This window comes from Leopardus geoffroyi, chromosome A1 (assembly GCF_018350155.1).
Source record: "Leopardus geoffroyi isolate Oge1 chromosome A1, O.geoffroyi_Oge1_pat1.0, whole genome shotgun sequence".
Lineage (NCBI taxonomy): Eukaryota > Metazoa > Chordata > Mammalia > Carnivora > Felidae > Leopardus > Leopardus geoffroyi.
This window is the reverse complement of record NC_059326.1, coordinates 139,817,128-139,839,629: the sequence shown is the minus strand read 5'-3', so window position 1 is coordinate 139,839,629 and position 22,502 is coordinate 139,817,128. Positions and strand designations below refer to the sequence as shown.

At 34.9% G+C, this 22,502-nt stretch overlaps 1 protein-coding gene across 12 annotated transcripts in view; it reads right to left on the bottom strand.

Moving 5' to 3' along the window:
- The window catches only part of POLK (DNA polymerase kappa), a 73,662-nt gene that overhangs the window by 8,457 nt on the left and 42,703 nt on the right, over positions 1–22,502 (bottom strand). For 10 of the 12 annotated variants that reach the window (XM_045495841.1, XM_045495850.1, XM_045495830.1 and 7 more), the window contains 6 exons: positions 20,215–20,346; positions 16,740–16,893; positions 11,792–12,031; positions 10,069–10,193; positions 8,727–8,893; positions 6,401–6,433 (listed from right to left, as the gene is read on the bottom strand). In XM_045495841.1, the coding sequence (XP_045351797.1) occupies positions 6,401–6,433; positions 8,727–8,893; positions 10,069–10,193; positions 11,792–12,031; positions 16,740–16,893; positions 20,215–20,346 (851 nt within the window). The remainder of the gene's footprint in view (positions 1–6,400; positions 6,434–8,726; positions 8,894–10,068; positions 10,194–11,791; positions 12,032–16,739; positions 16,894–20,214; positions 20,347–22,502) is intronic. The other 2 variants (XM_045495821.1, XM_045495813.1) reach the window with 1 other exon arrangement.

Here is a 22,502-nt window from a genome sequence, read left to right as displayed (position 1 = left end):
AGGGGTGCCTGGGTGGCTCAGTCAGTTTAGTGACCAACTTCGGCTCAGGTCATGATCTCACAGTTCGTGGGATCAAGCCCTGAGTTGGGCTCTGTGCTGACAGCTCAGAGCCTGGAGCCTGCTTCTGATTCTGTGTGTGTGTGTGTGTGTGTGTGTGTGTGTGTGTGTGTGTCTGCCTGCCCCTCCCCCATTTGCTCTCTGTCTCTTTCCCTCTCAAAAATAAATAAAACATTAAAAAAATGTTAAGTAGGTTTAGAGGAAACATATCTCAACATAAAATGCCTTATATGAAAAACCCATAGCTAACATCATACTCAAGGGGGAAGAACTGAGAGCCTTTCCTCTGAGGTCAGGTACAATACAAGGATGTCCACTTTTACCACTTTTATTCAACAAAATACTAGAAGTCCTAGCCACAGCTATCAGACAACAAAAAGAAATAAAAGGCATCCAAATTGGTAAGAAGTAAATCTTTTCACTATTTGCAGAAGACACGATACTATATATAAAAACCTTGAAAGATTCCACTAAAGAGCTACTAGAATAATGAATTCAGTAAGGTTGCAGGATACAAAATCAATGTACATAAATCCACTGCATTTCTATACACTAATTATGAAGCCATGGAAAAAGGAATTAAGAAAAAAATCCTATTTACAATGTACTGAAAATAATAAATACCTATGAATAAACTAAATCAAAGAGGTGAAAGACCTATACTCTGAAAACTATAAAACACTGGTAAAAGAAATTGAAGACAACACAAAGAAATGGAAAGACATTCCATGTGCATGGATGGGAAGAACAAATATTGTTAAAATGTCTATACTACCCAAAGCAATCATAGATTAAATGTGATCTCTGTCAAAATACCAACAGCATTTTTCACAGAACTAGAACTAACAATCCTAAAATTTGTATGGAGCCCCAAAAGACCCTGAACAGCCACAGCAATCTTCAAAAAGCAAAGCAAAGCTGGAGATAACACAATTCCAGGTTTCAAGTTATACTACAAAGCTGCAGTAATCAAAACAGTATGGTACTGGAACAAAAACAGACACATAGATCAATGGAACAAAATAGAAATCCCAGAAATAAACTTGACAAAGGAGGCAAGACTATGCAATGGGAAAAAGACAGTCTCTTTAAGAAATTATGTTGAGAAAACCGGACAGCTATATGCAAAAGAATGAAACTGGACCACTTTGTTACAGCATACACAAAAATAAACTCAAAATGGATTAAGGACCTAAATGTGAGACCTGAAACCATAAAAATCCTAGAAAAGAGAACAAGCAGTAATTTCTCTGTCATTGGCCATAACAATATCTTTCTAGATACATCTCCTGAGGCAAGGGAAACAAAAGCAAAAATAAACTATTGGGACAACATCAAAATAAAAAGCCTATGCACAGCAAAGGAAACAACCAACAAAAACAAAAGACAACCTACTGAATAGGAGAAGATATTTGCAAAATGACATATCTGATAAAGGGTTAGTACCCAAAACATATCAAGAACTGACACAACTAAATACCAGCCCCCCCAATAATACAATTAAAAAATGGGCAGAAGTCACATTTCTCCAAAGAAGGCATCCAGATGGCCAACAGAGACACATGAAAAGATGCTCAACATCATTCATCGTCAGGGAAATACAAATCAAAACCAAATGAGATATAACCTAGGGGCGCCTGGATGGCTCATTCGGTTGGGCATCCAATTCAACTCAGGTCATGATCTCACAGTCCATGAGTTTGAGCCCCGCATCGGGCTCTGTGCTGACAATTCAGAGCCCTGGAGCCTGCTTCGGATTCTGTGTCTCCCTCTCTCTCTGCCCCTTCCCTGTTAATGCTCTGTCTCTCTGTCTCAAAAATAAATAAAACATTAAAAATAAATAAATAAATAAATGAATAAATAAATAAATAAATAAATGAGATATAACCTCATACCTGTCAGAATGGCTAAAATAAAAAACTCAAGAAACAACAAATGTTGGCAAGGGTGTGGAAAAGGGGAACCCTCTTGCACTGTTGGTGGGAATGCAAACTGGTACAGCCACTGTGGAAACAGTATGGAGGTTCCTCAAAAATTTTAAAATAGAACTACCTATAATCTAGTAATCACACTACTGGGTATTTACCCAAAGAATTTGAAAACAGTAATTTGAAGGGACATATGCACCCTTACGTTTACTGCAGCATTATTTATAATAGCCAAATTATGGGAGCAACCCAACTGTCCATTGATAGATGAATGGATAAAGAAGATGTGGTATATACGTATGCATGTGTACACATATATATATGTATACACACACACACACACACACACACACACACACACACAGCAATGGAACATTACTGAGCCATAAAAAAGAATGAAATCTTGCCATTTGCAATGATGCAAATGGATCTAGAGCATATAATGCTAAGCAAATAAGCCAGGCAGAGAAAGACAAATACCATATGATTTCACTCATATATGGAATTTAAGAAGCAAAACAAAGGAGAAAAAAAGAGACAAACAAACAAAAAACCAGACTTGTAACTCTAGAGAACAAACAGATGGTTACCAGAGGGGAGGTGGTTAGGGGGATGGATGAAATAGGTGAACGGGATTAAGAGTACTTATCTTGATGAGCACTGAACAATATTGGAACTGTTGAATTACTACATTGTACACCTGAAGCTAATATAACATATTAACTACATATACTGGGATTTTTAAAAAGTTGATTACAGTCACTAACAGATTATGATAATGCCCTCAGAATTTATAACACATTATTATATACGTGTACATAGACTGCTACAGAGGGTTATCTTAAGAAAGTATATATGAGAACATTATTCCAATTACTGTTCATCTACTTTTTGGAATAGAAGTATTTTCAAGTAGACTTAAGGGGGTTGTTCCTGGCACCTAGGTACAGTTAGTCTAACAGACAACTGGAAATGGAGGGCTGGTGATATTAAATGTAGAAATTTGAATTCATCTGCACCCGAGTATTGAAAGTAGGCAAGGGGTCATATTAACATAAAAGAGGAAGACGCTAAAAAGAGACCTGGGTAATGAGTTAAAAATCCTGAGCAGAGGACTATTCAGTGAAGAATACCCAGTTCTCCTCCAACCAATGTTTCCAGTTTCCCAATCATTTAAATTTCTCCAGAATATTTTATGTATAAGCAAACAAGTAAACATTTTCTCTTAATTTTTTATATAAACAGTAGAATATTAGACACACTGTTTAGCATCTTTTCAATTCATCCTGGTGAGATTTCCTTATGAATAAATAATTCCCTCATTTTTACATGGCAGCCTAATATTTTAATTTAAAGATGTAAGATCATTGAACCAATTCTCTAGATATTTAAGTTACTTTCTATCTTTTACTATCACAAAAAAAAACATAATGAATAATCTTGTATACATGTAAAATGACATGTGATTACATGTGTAAAATGAATTCCTAGAAAAAGAACTATGGAATCAAAGTACATGTGTATCTGTGATTTTAACAGCCATTGCCAAAATGCTTCACCCCTGGGGTAGGCAAAATAATAGTCCCCAAAGATGTCCAAATCCTAATCTCTTGGAACCCAGTACATCACATGATAAAGGGTACGTTGCAGATATGATTAAGTTAATATAGGGAGAGTATCCTAAATGGTCCAGGTGGGTCCAATGTAATCCCAAGGGTTCCCTTAAGAAGAAAGCAGGAGGGTGAGTCAGATAAAGATGAGATGCTAGGTCTGAAGATGATGAGTCAAAGAATGCAAGCAGCCTTTAGAAGCTTTTGGCAAGGAAATGGATCCTCCCCTGGATCTTTAGAAAGCATGCAATCCTGCTAATACCTTAATTTTAGGACTCCTGACCTTCAGAACTGTAAGAGAATAAATTTGTGTTCTTTTAAGCCACTAGATCTGTGGTCATTTGTTATAGGACCAGTAAGAAACCAGTACACTCCCTCCAGAGTTTATAGCTATTTTACTCCCACAGTCTTATCAATAGGGTATCTTTGCCAACCCATTGGTGAAAAGGCTTTCTCAGAGAACCTTCAATCTGTATTTCTTAAACTATAAAGATTGGGAATATTTCCAATGTTTTAAGAGGCATCTGTACTTGCTTCTCTGTTGAGTAACTAGCTCTTTCTTCATTTTTTCCTATTGGCTTGCTGGCCCTTTCTCCCACCTCACCTCCCCCACTATGTAGTTTCTTTCTTTTTTTTTTTTTTAAGTTTTTATTTAAATTCCAGTTAGTTAGCAAACAGTTTAATATTAGTTTCAAGTGTAAAATACAGTGATTCAACACTTCCATACATCTGATGTTCATCACAACATGTGAACTCCTTAATTCCCATCACCTATTTCACCCATACGCACACCCACCTCCCTTCTGGTAACTTCAGTTTGTTCTCTATAGTTAAGAGTATTCAGGGGCACCTGGGTGGCTCAGTCAGTTAAGCGATCTACTTGGGTTCAGGTCATGATCTCATCGTTTGTGTGTTTGAGCCCCGCATCAGGCTCTGTGCTGACAGCCTAGAGCCTGCTTCTGATTCTGTGTCTCCCTCTCTCTCCACCCCTCCACCGCTCATGCTCTGTGTCTCAAAACTGAATAAAATTTTTTAAAAAAAGTTTAAAGTGTTTCTTGGTCGCCCCTTTTCCCCCTATGCTTGTTTTTGTTTCTTAAATTCCACATATGAGTGAAATCATACGGTATTTGTCTTTCTCTGACTGGCTTAATTTTGCTTAGGATTATACTCTCTAGCTCCATCCATATTGTTGCAAACAGCAAGATTTCATTCTTTTTTGTGGCGGAATAATATTCCGTTGTGTATATATACCACATCTTCTTTATCCATTCATCTGTTGATGGATCTTTCCATAAATTGTCTACTACAGATAATACTACTATGAACATCAGGGTGCATGTATCCCTCTGAATTAGTATTTTTGTATTCTTTGGTTAAATACCCAGTAGTGCAATTGCTGGATTGCTTCCAACAGTATGAGGAACTTCCATACTGTTTCCACTTCCAAACTGCATCAGTTTGCATTCCTACCAACAGTATAAGAAAGTTCCCGTTTCTCCAAATCCTTGCCAACATGTGTTGTTTCTTGTGTTGCTGATTTTAGCCATTCTGACAGAGGTAGTGTGAGGTAATATCTCATTGTAATTTTGATTTGTATTTCCCTGATGATGAGTGATGTTGAACATCTTTTCATGTGTCTGTTGGCCATCTGGATTTCCTCTTTGGAAAAATGTCTGTCCATGTGTTCTTTCCATTTTTAACAGGATTATTAATTTTCTGGGTGTTGAATTTTGTAAGTTCTTTATATATTTTGTATACTAACCCTTTATTGGATATGTCATTTGCAAATATCCTTTCCCATTCTGCTGGCCCTTTCCTAACAAATGTTAATATTAGCTAATATTAATATTCTTGGGTAGTAAGTAATATTCTCAATAACAAAAGAGAAAATGGAAGAAAAAATTCATTAAATAGGACAGTACTATCTCAATTTTGGATGCGCCCCCCCACCACTTCTTTTCCTTTGATTGCTTTTATGTAAATCACAGCCTAAAACAGAAATTTTTATCAAACTCATTTATTGAATATGTTGTCTTGTAAAAGTCATTCAGCTTTTCTGATCAAAAATAGTATATGTGAGGGGTGCCCAGCTGGCTCAGTTGGAAGAGTGTGGGACTCTTGATGTTGGGATCATGAATTTGAGCTCCACATTGGGTATAGAGATTACTAAAAATAAATAAGTAAACTTAAATATAATATATTTGAAAAATGGACACAACCTGTACTAGACCAGTGGTTCTTAAACATTTCAGTGGAACTCTGGTGTTTGGAGGAGAGATAATTGAGGGACTTTTCAATGACATATTTCCCAAAACAATAAACTCCCCTCAGGATTTCATTTGACTGCCAGACAAGATTACAAACCACTTGAACTAGGTCCCCTCTAAGCTCTCTTTCATCAAGCTTACTATTTGATGCTTATGTACATTCACCAATATTTGGAAAGTTTCAGGAGTAATTTCCATGGTGCCTTCTTAAATCTCCCAAATAACTACCCAGTATAATTTTTCTTATCAATAAGGCTAAAAATTAAGATTTAGAATCCTAAAATGCTTGGTTTTCACTGAAGAGAAGCAAAACTAACACTAAAAAAGTTAACTGCAGTTAAATTTTTTCCCACTGAGAGAATGGCAAGCAAAGGTAATAAAGCACCGTATTGGGATATTTACTTTAGTAGTGTCAATTACTGAAAAATGTCATTTGGTTTGCAAACAGATTTTTCTGTTTCAGTGAAATTTTACTAAAAATTAAAAATCAGTTAAAAAGAACATGAATTATGAACAATTAATAATAACAAAACATTACCTCTCAACGCTCATGCTTTTCCTATCTCCATCCCTTGAAATGAAAAAAAAGAAAAAAAGTTTTCTTTGCATTCTCAAAGAAGGCTCAGTTCCATTTAGTCAACTAAGAGGATTTAATATATCAATTACCATTTAAAAATCTCAGTAATGTTTTTTGTTAAAATTTATACACCATGAGAAACTGAGTTTTTTAAATCTCAAAATAAAACTACCAACAAAGAATATAGATAAGATGCTAATATGATTATGTGTGTAAAGGATCCAGTCTATCTCGATCAAAGAGAATAAATATGAAAATAGGTTGATATTATAAATTGCTTCTGTTAAAAGCCTGAATATCAAAACCATGACTTACAGAAACCAATAGGAGTAAGAAGCATAATCATTTGCAGTTATACAATATATGTAATTAAATATCAATTACCTAGTTTTTGGCCATGTATATTAACTTCACTCTCTTATAGTTACTTATTACTCATTTTTACTACTCTATATAAACTTCAGTTAGAATTTGGACACAGTAGTAGGATGATTGGGAATCTAATCCATCTAGTTTGGTTGGATTCTAGCTGTCCTGATAGGAGTAATTGAAACCAAAAAGCTGAAATGATATGTAGATTATTCGTTTTTCACATACTGAATGAACCTATTAGGAATAAGGCACTGTTCTAGGCATTGGGCATATAGTTATGACCAAAACAGAGCAAGTTCCTATCCTTAAGAAACATATCTTAGTGGAGGGAGACAAGTAAACAAATACAGAAGTAAATATGGAATATGTTAGCAGTTGAGAATAACTATAGATTAAAAAATAAAGCAGGATAGGGGAATAGAGAATGTACATAGAAGAGAAGGGAGGTTTGATATATTATAAATTACCTATGCGTTTCACTTCAGAGCATTACCTACATCTTTAAATACCACAGTTTAATATATGCTATGTTATATCAAGAACTATATTATTTTCAAGCACTATGGAAATAAACAGAGGATAATTCTTAGATTAAAGAAGAAAGTCTTATTTCCCATTACCTTCAAATATTAGACTATGCATAGTAATGTGATTTCCTTCTCTGATCTTTCATTATATCCACTTAAGATCAAAGTCAGCTCACTATGAGCTTAAGAATGAGGAACATGGAGATACTGCACAACCTGCAATGTCTACAAGATTTAGCAGGTTTAATTATTTTATCAAACTTCTTTCATATGTCTCCTCAGTAATCTTCCTGCTTTCCTTTAGTTTAAGAATCAGAATACCAAGGAGTTATTTTGAGGGCAGGCTGACAGGATGATAACAAAATTATAAAAATAGTGCCCATTGTTAATTCCCATTCTTTTTTAAAATTCCTTCTTTTCACCCACTCCCAACCGTGTACGCTTTAGCTCTAAGATACTTCTTTTTAAGACTGAGATCAAAGAGTGGCAGGGAAAAATCCTAGGGCCTCTCCTCTAGCTGTTTCCTCTTCTCCTACATCTTTGTATGACTGACCACTTCAGGTCCCTGACTCTGGGGGGGACGTAATCGTTTGCAGTTATACATGTAATTAAATATCAATTACCTAGTTTTTGGCCATGTATATTAACTTCGCTCTCCTATACTTACTACTCATTTTTACTACTCAATAGAACTTCAATTAGATTATGGATTATGCCTCTGGATCATGGCTGCAACCCCCTACTCTTAAGGCCCAAGTCATTTTCCAGTCCCTTACTCTGCCTTACTTTCTTCATTTGTTTATTTGGTTACTTCCTGTTTCCCACACTATTATGTAAACTCCATGAAGGCAGGAGTTTGTCTTGTTTCCTAGTATTCTTCCCAGTGCCTAGAACAGTACCTAACAACGTAATTAGTCAGTATTGAATGAATCTGTCAATTATTTACAAATCTGGAAAAGAAAAGAGATATAGTTGTTAGTTGAGAAAGCCTTTCAAAGAATTAAAGAGATTAAATCAAAGAGATTAAATCTCTTTGCTTAAGGGGTAAATTCTGGAATATGAGCCACTTGCCTTCCTCAGCAATCAGAACACCATTGTCGTTATGTTCTAAATGAAAAATAAGACAGGTACAGAAAAGAAAGAACTCATCATGCCTCTTGTCTCTCTACCCAATTGCTGTGGCCAACAGCCAAAAAGTGATTCTTTGTTCCTCTTTTCCTTTCCTCCCACCTCCAATCTTTTGACTTTAATTCAAAAATTATATTCTGGAATGAACTAGCCTAAAAAAATTTTTAAACATATTATCCTTAGAGCCTCCATGTCAATGGTTAATATTGTTATTTCAGCAAATGATAAAGAAAAAACAAAATGACTATACACATAGATACCTTGCCAGGAGTGTTGAACCTAGACCCAGGGAAATATGAAGGAAATGATGCCAAGATGTTTCAGAGAAAAGAAGAGAAAGTAATGCCCTCTGTTGGTAGAGTTCTGTACAAGTAATAATTCCAAGGGCCTTTAACAATTTCTCTGTAACTTTTCCTATGCCAGACACCTAGAAAAGAGTCAATATTTATCATTAATAAAGTTTTACATTAAGGCAAGAACAGATATTTAACCTCATTATACCTTTTATAAGCAATAAAAGGTACATATAATGTGACTATCTTCACAAGTCATGCAAGAAAACTGCTTTAATTATTTTTGGGCACATCTAAACAAGTGCTATAAGGAATTAAAATTTTTTAATTTCAGGTAATTTGAAAAAGTATTAAAAAAAGAATCCTATTATAGAAACTTAGAAAATGGAATAAACAAATTAAAAATAAACAGCAAAACTTATGAATCTTTAGTATACTATTATCTGTTGTGACCCACTAAAGCTGTTATGTACCAAAGTTCTCTGACCCCAGAACTTTTTTTTTAATGGAACATCTACTCATACCTTGAAAACCACACTGGAAAATGCTGCTTTATAGTTACATGTTATATATTCTAAACTATTCAGTGATCACACATTATATTCTTTGAACTGCTTCTTAGCCTTTTGGCTAAGATCAAGTGTAGTACATTATATTCTTTGATTACAGCCTTTGTTCTGAGCATTGAGAGATTTTCATTTAAATCTACTCCTATACATTATGTTGAGCAAGAAAATTAAGCCCCCAGAACATCAAATAGTGTCTAGTGTAACTATTGTTTTTTAAAAAAGCATATATATGCAGAAAAATCTACAAGCTGTAAAAAATAGTAAAACACACCCTTTCTCTTACCCTGAGGGATCATTTTACCATTTTAAAGATAATATTTTTTTTGGTCAAAACAAATTTCTAAATCTCTGAAGTCTCATACCTATTGATCTGGTGGCACATAGACTTTAGAACTAAAATGGTATATTAAGTGATAGCTGAAAGGACTCTTCCAAGTATTCTTTTTATTTCTGTTCTTCTTAGTAGCGGTACACTTAAAAATCTTTCATCTATTACTTTCTTAAAATTTTTCAGCAAACAAGCTTCTTAAACCTCAGTTTAGGGTTTCATACAAAGATTTCTTCAAGCCCAAACTCAATCATCCATTTGACTTCTTGCTTATTACCTATACCTCTAGAACTTTTCAGCAAAGAATGATTATTACCATCCTACATAGTGTCTCTTCCGAGTATATTTATATGAATACATATATGTTTATTTATATAAATAAAATTTATATAAATTCTATATAAAATCTCACCTTTCTAATGGGTAAGTCCTTGATGAAATCCATCACAGCTTCTCTATTGGGGAGAATTTGGTATTGTCCATTTGGTTTATTCTTATCACTGCATACTTTTGCTAACATTGTATTTGGGGCAATGCCTTAAAAGAAGAACACCCTGATGACTCAAAGAAGTTGACATATATGATTTTAAAATATATGATGACAATACTGAAAAAAAATGGTGAGTGCAAAACATCTGAAATGATGTGGAATGGTACTTTAAAAATAACATTTGATAACTTCCTATCTCCTCAGGGCTCGATATGATTTTAGGAAAAGGAAATGTAGTTACTGTGACAGCAAAAATAAGGAACATTTAATCTCTCCATGGTATCTTATTTTATTTTTAAAAATTCTTAATGTTTATTTATACTTTTGGGAGAGACAGAGTGACACAGCATGAGCGGGGGAGGGGCAGAGAACGAGGGACACACAGAATCTAAATCAGGCTCCATACTCTGAGCTGTCAGCACAGTTCAAACTCACTAACTGTGAGATCATGACCTGAGCCGGGGTCAGATGCTTAACTGACTGAACCACCCAGGCACCCCTCTCTCCATGGTATTTTAAAGTCTACGAGTAATTTATGAGTTTAAGTAATATTATTAGTTTATGTACCATTTTTTGTAGCAATACAGGGCTGACTTATAGAAAAGATCCAGAATATAACTTAGGATGGATGTTCACTCTTTGAAAAGGTCTTCTGTATAGATTATCCACATAAAAAAAATCAGGGCGCCTGGGTGGCTCAGTCAGTCAAGCATACAACTTTGGCTCAGGTCATGATCTTGCAGTTTGTGGGTTTGAGCCTCACGTTAGGCTTTGTGCTGACAATTCAGAGCCTGGAACAAGCTTCGGATTCTGTGTCTCCCTCTCTCTCTGCCACTCCCCTGCTGATGCTCTGTTTCTCTCTGTCTCTTAAAAATAAGTAAATGCTGTAAGAAATAAAATAAAATAAAAAATAAAATAAATTTTAAAAAATCAAATATTCTAGGTTGCATTATACTTAAAACAATGATAAAATACATGCATTCTTTTCATGTTATACACAAAACAAATTAATACTTTTCAGGAAGGTAGTTTAAAATCTCTAGGAGTCTCAATGAGTAAGATAACTTAAAATACTCAAATAGAGTCATTAAGTGATTCATTTCTATTTTTATACACATCCTACTAAAATTTGTTACTTATTCTCACACTTTGGCATAGAAAGGAAAGATTAATGTAATCATAATATGGCTTTTATAAGATAATGTTAAGACGCAGTGATACCCTCATGGGTTACTGACATTTGTGAAGCTCTTTTTCCCTTCACTAGCTGGCCCTAGATTGCTATGTAGCTGACCTTTGTGGTCAGCTGGGGTCTTTCCTGAACTGCAATCCTGGACAGGGCTGAAGTCTTCAAAGGGAAAACCAATAAAGCTAAACCAATTAAAATATTGAATGCTTAAAAAAAGGATAGCTACATTAGATTTATGAAAGTTTTTTCTTTGGGCTCATGGGCCTTTCTGCTGAATTCCAATTTACCTGTAGGTTCACAGTATTCTGAATAGGTAAAGTCATTAGAAATTGAAATCATAAAGGGTAAGTAAAATGTTACTATATACTTCATAACCAGAAACTACTAATATTACACTTATATTAGCCAGTCTGAAATTTTTAACTATGGGGTAGCCATCAAATCCCTTTTAAGTACCTGCACTGGCTGTCAATGTTGTTTTTTGCTCAATTCTGAAACGAATTTCCTTTACGGCTTCCTCGGCTGATGTTCCAAAAACAATCGCATTTTGGAGTATTTGAGGATTATTTTGCTCTTCAGAGTTTGCTTGGAAAGGATTTCCTTGGGGGTGCAAATCAGGAGGAATGTCATTAAAGAGTAGTGGAGGGATGGATCTCTCCTGCTCACTCACTTTATTCACTTCTTCTCCGAGTTTATCTAAATTATAAACAGGAACAGTAATTATCTTCATAAATCTTCATAAATACAAAAGTACATACTTCATAAATTAGGTTTCCCTACATTCTTTTTAAAGACAAAACAAATCTAGTTTAGTTTTCTCTTTTTTTTTTTTTTTAGTTTTGTTTCTAAGAACCAAGATGAGAAATGTTATTTATATTTTGTAACTGTTTAACAAAGAAAATACTGATTCTAAGTTTTTCTTAAAAGGAATATTATCTATTTCCATGGTATACACTTTAAGAAGAAACATCCTATGTAAAACTCACTAATTTGTGTACCATACCTAAATTAACTAAAATCTAGAAATGGGCCTAGAGTCACATTACTTCTTTTTTTTTTTTTTTTTTTAAAGCTTTTTTCCTTTACTCATTAAATTAGAATTTAGGATTGAGGAAAAATCCATTAGCAATCAAGAATAATTATGCTAAGAAATAAAGTTTTTTTAGAGAGAAAAAAACCTTCCATTTTCTTCACGGAAGAAACTTTTCAGACATTAAAATACTCTCAATTTCCTTCTTTCAAATGCTGATTTTAATTTTGACTTGCTTACTTATAAAGTACCGCTTTTACTAAGGGCACACTTGAAATAAATAGTAATTACTGTTGGAAGTTACGCTTCTTTAAATATACAAATTCTTAAGGTCTGATCAGATTAACTCTGGTCCAAGTTTAAGGGAAAGAAGCCTTTATTATTACCAGTAGGCTATAACCTTGAAAGTAAAATAAAAATAGTAATCTAGTTATTGCCTCATTTTAGTTGCATTTTTCACAATTGGACTGTAAAATATACTCAAATTTATGCCAATATCAAAAATGTCCTCATTAAATGCATTAAATCCATTAAAGACTACTTTCAGGGCTTAATGGAAAAGAAATGCAGTTTAAATGTATTTATAAAAATTAAGATTAACAACAGAAATTTCTGATCTCTTCATAATTTTATTACATATAAATGTTTTCTATATTAAGATAAATGCAGAAGCAAAAATTAAATTTCTGGTTTCAAGACACATATAAATGCATATTACTTAAAAAACGAACAACTAGGACTTTTAAGGAAGGTTTTTTAAAGATAATACAAATAGTATGACAAACCACCAGATTAGTTTCAAATTTTAAAGCATCTAATTTGAATTAAGTTACAGAAAGATGTTTTCTAAATCTGAATTCCTAGGAAATCTGAATTCCTAGGCCATATACAAAATAAGTCTTATTTATAAACTTAACAGTAGCAGTTATTTATGTGCCTCAGCTGCTTTCATTTTCCATATTCTATTTTTAAAATGATGAACATTTCAGGCACACCTGGATGGCTCAGTAAGTTAAGCATCTGACTTTGGCTCAGGTCATGATTTCACAGTTCATGAGTTCAAGCCCCACATTGGGCTCTAAACTAACAGCGCAGACCCTGCTTGGGGCTCTCTCTCTCTCTTTCCCTGTTCCTCTCTCTCTCTCTCTCCAAGTGGGTAAATTAACTTAAGAAAAAAAATCTTTAAAATAAATAAGTAAATAAATAAATAAATAAAATGTTAAACATTTCACAAGGCATTATGACTGTGGCAAAGTTTAAAGGTCCCCTTTTCCCCATCTGTATGCGTAAAAGTCAAGGTAAAAAGAGCTGCAGAAAAACTGCAAACCAGTTCATAAGCCCCTTATACAGAGTTCCTTATACCATGTTTTGTACCTCATGAGTCCATCACAGTACTCTTAGGTGGGTCACTGATAGAACACCATAATAGGAAGCAAAGCATACTGGCTTTAGGTTCATTGTTAGAACAGCTGCTGAATGTTGTAGTTTCCTATTATTCCATCTGTCTAGTTCTCTGTTAGGCCTGCCTCTACAACTACTGCTACAGTAGTTTCTTATTAGCTTTTTGAAAAAAAAATCTTTATAATCCCATAACTGAAGTGATCTGAATACAAAACTAAGATTTCTTATAATCTCAAACACTAGGATGAAAGCATCCCATCTGGATGGCAAGTGCTAAAAGTATATAGTATTTCAGTTTCTTGTATTGCCTCACACTCACCATCCAGATTTATATGGCAGAATAAACATAAAATAATAATTATTGAGGCACCTAGGTGGCTCAGTCGGTTAAGCATCCCACTCTTGATTTTGGCTCAGGTCATGATGTTAGGGTTCTTGAGATCAAGCTCCGTGTTGAGCTCTGCACTGACAGCATGGAGCCTACTTGGGATTCTCTGTTTCCCCCTCTCTGTCTGTCCCCCCACCCTGCACTTGTGCACACATCCATGCATGCGGTCTCTCTCTCAAAATAAATAAATATTTTTTTTAAATATTAATTATTTTATTTGCACATAGACAAAGTAGTTAGCAATACTTTTCCAAAGACTGCACCTTTCAGAAAAGAGGCAAACAGCAGAAAAATGTCTTAGACTTCAGAGGAAGATGTATCAGTCACCTGCCATGGCTCCAACTTACTAGTGACCGCTTCCCATGGCATAATGTGAAATCAGGTATGCTGAAAAGTCCAGCCCACAGGGATTTATATATGAGGGAAAAAAGCTAAAACTATTTAAATAGCTTAAAAATGTGAAATACAAAAAAGTACATAAATAACTATATTAAAAATTCACATGCTCAAAGTGAGTTTGAATGTAGTATAATAAATGAAAAGAACGGATTTACCTTAGTCTCAATGTAATTTTTTAAAATATATTGTGAAAATAATTGCTATAGGAGACCCTCATGGAGATGCTCTGATACAACCTTTGAAGGTGAATGGTTCACCTTCTCTTGTGAAAAGTAAGGAAATAAATTAAGATATAAAGCAAACATGACATCAGGTTTGTGCTGCTTCCCCCAAACAATAAAGTTATACTACAGAAAATCTTTTGCTCTAAGCCTCTGTGTCCAGGAATCATGCTTGTTTATCGTTTAATGTTTGTATTAAAGAGAGAGACCTATTCCTTAGAGTTCTAAATAAGATGGTGAAGTTGTGATCTGATGTCCCCATTAAACTTGCTCTAAAGATGTGACCTCTAAACAATATGAGAGAATTTTATGTCACTGAAGAAAACCCACCATTTTTATGCCATCAAAGATCCACCATTGTTGACTCAGGGAAGGTTACAAACGGGTTTCGCTACCACTGTCTGTCCCCCCCCCCCCCCCCCCCCGGAAGAAGTCAATGAGTTGTGCACAGGAAATACAGTTGTGGGTTGTGAACAAACTCTCTGTTTCTACCTTTTCATCCAGGTGAATTTTGCTCAGGGGTCCAGGACAGCTAAGATATCTGAAGTAATCATACCTCTGACAGAGGGCTGAAAGTAGTATGCATAATATCTACATGTTCCTTGACAGGGTTCTGGATAGGCAACAAAGAGACCTTGAAAAAACCCTTAGGGTCATGAAACTTCTATTTCATTGTATACAAAGGAATCAAAATAAGGTCTAAACCAAAGAAGAGAGTTGGGAGTCATGACTTTTGGCAAGGCTGAAAACAGTCATAATCACTGTATAACCAGATTATAGATAATTTGGAAACCAAGAGGGAAAAAACTCACCCAATGTTTTCATATGTTTCAGGTCAATTTTTAAAAACTCTATTATCTGTTAACAACTACAACAAAAGACAACCTCCTCAGATTCAATACAACCCAACATTTTCTTAATTAGATCTTGAGAAAAGAACTGCTATGAAATTATTTTGTTTAGGGATTCTGCACAGTCTTTTTTTTGTTTTTATATATATAATTTATTGTCAAATTGGCTAACATACAGTGTATACAATGTGCTCTTGGTTTTGGGGTAGATTCCCATGATTCATTGCTTACATACAACACACAGTGATCATCCCAACAAATGCCTTCCTCAATGTCCCTCACCCATTTTTCCCTTTCCCCCAAACCCCCATCAACCCTCAGTTTGTTCTCCGTATTTAAGACTCTCTTATGGTTTGCCTCCCTTCCTCTCTGTTTGTAACTACTTTTTTTCCCTTCCCTTCCCCCATGGTCTTCTGTTAAGTTTCTCAAGTTCCACATATGAGTGAAAACATGGTATCTGTCTTTCTCTGACTTATTTCACTTAGCATAATACCCTAGGAAACAATCAACAAAACTAAAAGGCAACCGACAGAATGGGAAAAGATATTTGCAAATGACATATCGAATAAAGGGTTAGTATCCAAAATCTATAAAGAACTTACCAAACGCAATACCCAAAAAACAAATAATCCAGTGAAGAAATGAGCAGAAGACATAAATAGACACTTTCCAAAGGAGACATCCAGATGGCCAAGAGACACATGAAAAGATGCTCAACATCACTCATCATAGGGGAAATACAAATCAAAACCACACTGAGATACCACCTCACACAGGTCAGAGTGGATAAAATAAACAACTCAGGAAACAACAGATGGTGGCAAGGATGTGGAGAAACGGGAACCCTCTTGTACTGTTGGTGGGAATACAAACTAGTGCACACTCTTAAACTCAAGAAATTTAACAATCTCATTTGGTTTAAAAGTGACATTCTACAAATTTAACTTAGAAATTCCACTAGTACATTTTAAGTTTCTGATTTTTCATTTTTAATATTTTTTCATAATAAAGGTTTAACTAGTCCTACCATCTATGCATGCTAATGCATTAACTGGGTTAATTCAAAGGGCTTTTTGTTTGTTTTTTAGTTTGATCATTCTAATTAATTGCTTACCATTTTCTAGAGAGTTCCCTGTTTTGATGAAATACTTCCTTTTGTCCTCAGGCCAATTTTGTCTTTCCTGTAAGTGCTTTGTTATATTCAAGTAGGCTTCATCAAGACTCATGGCCATAAAATTGGGATCATAATCAGCAAGTATTTCCTTAACCTTCAAAAGGAACAAAATGGTTTAAATTCTGCTGCCACAGCAAAACCTGTCATATAACAGCTGATAAGAAACATTAATATTCTTACTTTGAAATATAGCAAAAATCCTACAATCAATAGCTCATAGATTTAGGGAATAAATAATTTATTGCTAGGGCAAGTTTGTTCAAATTCTCTTTTGCATTAAAATAGATCATGAAGGCAGAAGACCATGAAACAGCTTCATTTGATACAATCTCTATTCAGCCATCTTTATCTAGATATAATAAGTGACTCAAATAAATCTCAGACATCCTTCTGCTGGCACAGAAAGAACAGTTAAGTAACATAATTTTAAATAACTGGTCAAGAGTAGAAGTGGTAACAATAGGACCCTGCTCCCTCTCACCTTTTATGATGGTTTTTGTTCATTTTATTTCTTTATAATGTTTTTTAAGTTTATTTATTTTGAAAGAGACAAGAGAGAGTGAGAGGGGCAGAGAGAGAGAGGGAGAGAGACAGAATCCTAAGCAGGCTCCATACTGTTAGTACAGAGCCCGATGTAGAGCTCAAACTCATGAACCATGAGATCATGACTTGAGGGAAGATCTAGAGTCAGACACTGATCCACCCAGGTGCCCCAATGGTTTCTGTTCCTTTTAGAAAGCAATAATCTTGGGGCACCTGAGTGGCTCAGTAGGTTAAGCATCTGACTCTTGACCTTGGCGCAGGTCATGACCTCAGGATTCATGAGATGAAGCCCCCATGTCGGGCTCTGCACTGACAAACCAGAGATTGCTTGGGATTTTTTCTTTCTCCCTGACTCTCCCCCTCCCCCACTTGCCCTCTTGAGTGTGTGTGCTCTCTCAAAACAATTAAACATTTTAAAAAAACAAAAAGGAATATCTTACATAAAGGTACTATGATGCTTTAGAAAGTAGTTCTATTTTAATTAATTATAATATGTACATAAAACTCCACTCAAAACATACATTTATGCATGTATCCACTCAGAAAATAAAGCTCAATTATCGTGATTTGGAACGGGAAAGAGGACAACTCTACAGTGGAAGTCTGTGACTATATTAAATTATGAGGAAAAGTCTGGAGCTGCATCTTGAGATAAAAGAAATGAAGAGATCAGAATTTCTGTATGATTCCAGAAATTGACTTTTATATAAGACAGTTTTATTATGTGAAACTATGAATTTTTTTAACCACTGAAGTATTACCTGAAATTAGAGGAAGTAGTTGCCAAAACAATATATATATTTGAAAAAAGTATTTATTGAATTATGTTATACTTCCATCTAGTATTTAAAATCTGTCTGCTGTATAATGAGAACTTTTTTGAAGTTTTATAAAAAGAAAGCTTTTTAGCTTATTTTAATTATGAACAGCTGTGTCAAAGGTAATTTTAGAAAATGGTGATATAAAACTTGGCCATGCTTTACTCAGAGAGTACCTTAATTAGCTTTGTTCTTGTAGAAGAAACCAGTTTTATAATGTACTCAAATGGAATCTTTCTAGTGAAAATGAAACTCTGGAAAGTCTGTAGTTGGCAGCCAACTACGATTATTCTGAATGAGAAGTACTCCCTAGAGACACGGAGTACTCACTAACTTCCTTTTCATAGGATACTGCTTCAAGAACAAAAATAGACATGTTCCAGTAAAATTCAAGCACTCTGCCTTCCAGAACAGTTAAAGCTGTTCCATTCTTTTGGATAAAATAAAAATGGCTTTTCCTTAAACTTTTAAACCAAGCCACACATATTAACACCCTTATAGTCAGGGAATTTGTGCTGTAGTTCATTTACACACAAGAACTCACTCGTTATCTGCAAAAAAACTAGCTAGATCCTGCTCAAATTTGAAAGATTTCTTCAATATATGTAAGACTGCAGGAAACTAAAAATAATTTAGGTCTCATCATATCATCTGAAGTTTTAATGAGTTAAATAAAGTAGGACACAAAAAAATCCTTTCTTACAAGGTTTTTGAAGGATTTTCAAACTTACTGAAAGCCTACAATATTTACGGGTAGCATTTCTACCCTTTTACATTAGGAATACAGTAAAAGACATAAGCAATAACCACCTGTGAACGTGCTTCCCCCTTCACCACCACCTTTTCAGAGAGAGACAAAAAGCACTTGCTGCCACAGACTGTTTTTGAAAGAATGAAAAAAAGAATTTGCTTTTTTATTTGGGGTAGAGCACCTTTTTAATTTCGGTGGGAGTCATTTCTAGAGTACATGAGGTGGAAAACAAATAAGAGGAGCAAATCTAAAGATTCTTCACATGACTAAATGGTAATAAGTGCTAGCTCATAGTTTCTTAAGGGTTTCAATTCAGACAGTCGTCTTTAACACTGTATTGTACTACAGTAGGCTAAAAGTATTTCACGTAGTATTCTAAAATTTTAATTTATGACTTAAGTTTTAGCACTAGCATGATAGTCCAGTTATCAAAAATAGAGAAAAATAGCAGCTTTTCCTATAAGACAGTTTAGGCAATTTTACTGAATTAAATCTTTATATTTCAAAGACCCTTTTCAAATCAAGATTATTCCGTTTTTTCTTCCATTATCAGTCTCTTGGACATTAAATGCTCATAAGCATCTTCACTAGACTATGAGGCAAGGAAAACAGTTAATCAAAATACAGGAATTTTATTATTGTTTAAAAACATTTGATAAAAAAATTTATTCGCAAAAGAATTTGAAATTAATAACTTGAGTAGATTATATAAATTATAAATATAAGGTGATTCTAGAAAGATATATTTTGTACATTAAGAAAAAAACAGCTGAAGTTAATGTAAGTTAAAATTAAGGCAATCCAAAGTTTTCTGGGGAAATAAGAGCTTCTAAACAGAAGAAAAAAATATATGGAAAAGCAAATATCTGGGAAATAGAAGGGTGTACTCTGCATACTCAGCTCAGTTTTCCTTTTTTTTTTTTTTTTTGTTAATTTTTTTAAATGTTTCTTTATTTTTGAGACAGAGAGAGACAGAGCATGAGCAGGGGAGGGGCAGAAAGAGAGAGAGACACAGAATGTGAAGCAGGCTCCAGGCTCTGAGCTGTCAGCACAGAACCCGATGTGGGGCTTGAACTCGTCAACTGCGAGATCATGACCTGAGCTGAAGTCAGATGCTTAACCAACTGAGCCACCCAGGCTCCCCTCAGCTCGGTTTTCAATAAATAAGCTGGACAAGTGATAGAGAGGTAAGATTTAAAGGGATAAGCTAAGACCAAATTATGAGGTGCTAAGGCATCTGGACTTGATTCTGTAAGTGAAAAGAAATCAGTCAAAGTCTGTAATAGGAGTTCATCAGACTTACCTCTCTACTCACAGCTTGGTATTTGTCAAAGTTTGGGGGCACTATAGTGAGTTGTGGGCAGAGTCTTTTAGCAATAAATCCTGGCATAGCTGCACGAACACCAAACCTCCTTGCGTAGTAATTCGAGGTAGACTGAAAGAAAACAGACCACATAGGAAAAAATATACAAACCTAAATGGACACTTGATCAATACGTTCATAAGAAACACATTACTGATGTGTATTTTCAAGTCAAGGACATTTCTTTTATAGGCCACTGCCTCGAATTGAGCTTTGATTTTATCCTATCATAGTATTATACCATGACCCTCTCTCTCACTGCTGTCTCCATATTTATAACATGATACCAGGAAATAAACAAGACTAATAAAAAGGTTCTCTTATATTTCCAATAACTAAACTTCACTTGTTCTTTTTTTTTTTTTTTTTAAGTGCCATGAGGCTAGATGGTTTTAAGTTTATTTTTTTGGAGAAATAACACACATGAGCGAGTGCATGAGCAGGGGAGGGGCAAGGAGAGAGAGAGAGAGAGAGACAGAGAGAATTCCAAGCAGGCTCCACACTGTCGGCACAGAGCCCGATGCAGAGCTCGAAGTGGGGCTCGATGCAGGGCTCGATCTCACAAACCAAGAAATCATGACCTGAGCCAAAATCAAGAGTTGGATGCTTAACCAACTGAGCCACCAGGGGTCCCTAAACTTTACTGGTTCTAAGGCATACCTAATATAGTATACAGCAAAGTTTGGATGATGGTGGGTGATGCTACATGGAACTAATAGTTATAAAGTAATGTTATAGTACAAATAGATGTTACATGAAAGTAATAGTATAGAAAGTAATAGTATAGTATACTAGTATAGATTTGGAATTTGCTATACTTGGGGTTTGGGAAATTTTTCATTTACAACAAAAGTCAAAGGTTCTAATATATTGTCAGCCAAATTATATGTCAAAAATATAAGTGAATAAAGCTTAAAAGAACTTTGAAAATTACGTTTTATTTTTTCAGGCTTGAATATCCTTTTTGGTGAAACACTTTTGGTGAAAAAATTATGAAAGTCAGAAGGAGAACATTACTTTTAAATCTTGTTGATGATGATACCACACACAGTACCATTTCCAAAAAAATTTTATCACAAGTGACATCTTTGAAATCTCAAGTGAAAATTCAAAGGAATGCAAAACAGAATCTACCATATGAAAGGGATTACTTCAGAATAACATCAATTTGCCATTAATGGTTTTCAAATGGCATTTAATAAAAATCTTGATAGTACTCCAAACTATGCTAATCTTTGGTCAGTTTTCTGGAACAGCAAATGCAGATAGCACTAGAAAAACAAATCAATATGTTAAATATAAATAAACCTAATGGAATTGATATGAAAGCTAGATCTGTAGTAGAGCTGAAACAAAATTTATAATACAACTTCCTTTAACTTTCAGGTTTGTGGTAGGTAGACTACATGTAAATCACAGCCACAGTATTTTACAGTTCCTCCTATCCAAGGGTGAGCTCCAGTGTCTCATGCCAAGTGACTAGCACTGAGACTTGCTTTGATCAAAAAGATGTGAAAGAGTGACATTATGTGAGTCTTGAAGCCTAGGCATTATGAAGTTTGCAACTTTAGCCTTTGCTTTTTTGGGAAGCCAGCAACTGTGTAAAGATCTTGGGTTAAACTGCTAAATGATGATGATGTGCCATATGGACAGAGGAAAGCTCAATGGCTGGAAACCATTCCAGCCACCTTTGCTGAAGGGCCAAGCATGTTAGTGAAGCCATTTTGGATCCTCCAGCCCCTGCTAAATAGCTCTAGACAACCTCAGGTAGAGTGGAGTTATCCCCATTGTACTCTGCTTAAATTAGAGAATCATGAACAAATAAATGGTGTCCACTAAGTACTTGGAGGGGTTTGTTATGCAGCAATAAATAACTGCCATGAGGTCTAACTATGAATCCCAACTTAGAACATTTCAAGGATCTACCCAATTCATCAAAAAAGAATTTTTAAAAAATTTTTTTTAATGTTTATTTTTGAGAGAGAGAGAGAGAGAGAGAGCGCGCGCGCTAGTGGGGGAGGGGCAGAAAGAGAGAGGAAGACACGGAATCTGAAGTAGGCTCTAGGCTCTGAGCTGTCAGCACAGAGCCTGAGGCGGGGCTCAGACTCACAGACTGTGAGATCATGACCCAAGCTGAAGTCAGACACTTAACCGACTGAGCCACCCAGGCGCCCCAAAAAAGAATTCTAACTGTAACAGACTGGAATAATCAAACATGTGCTATCACT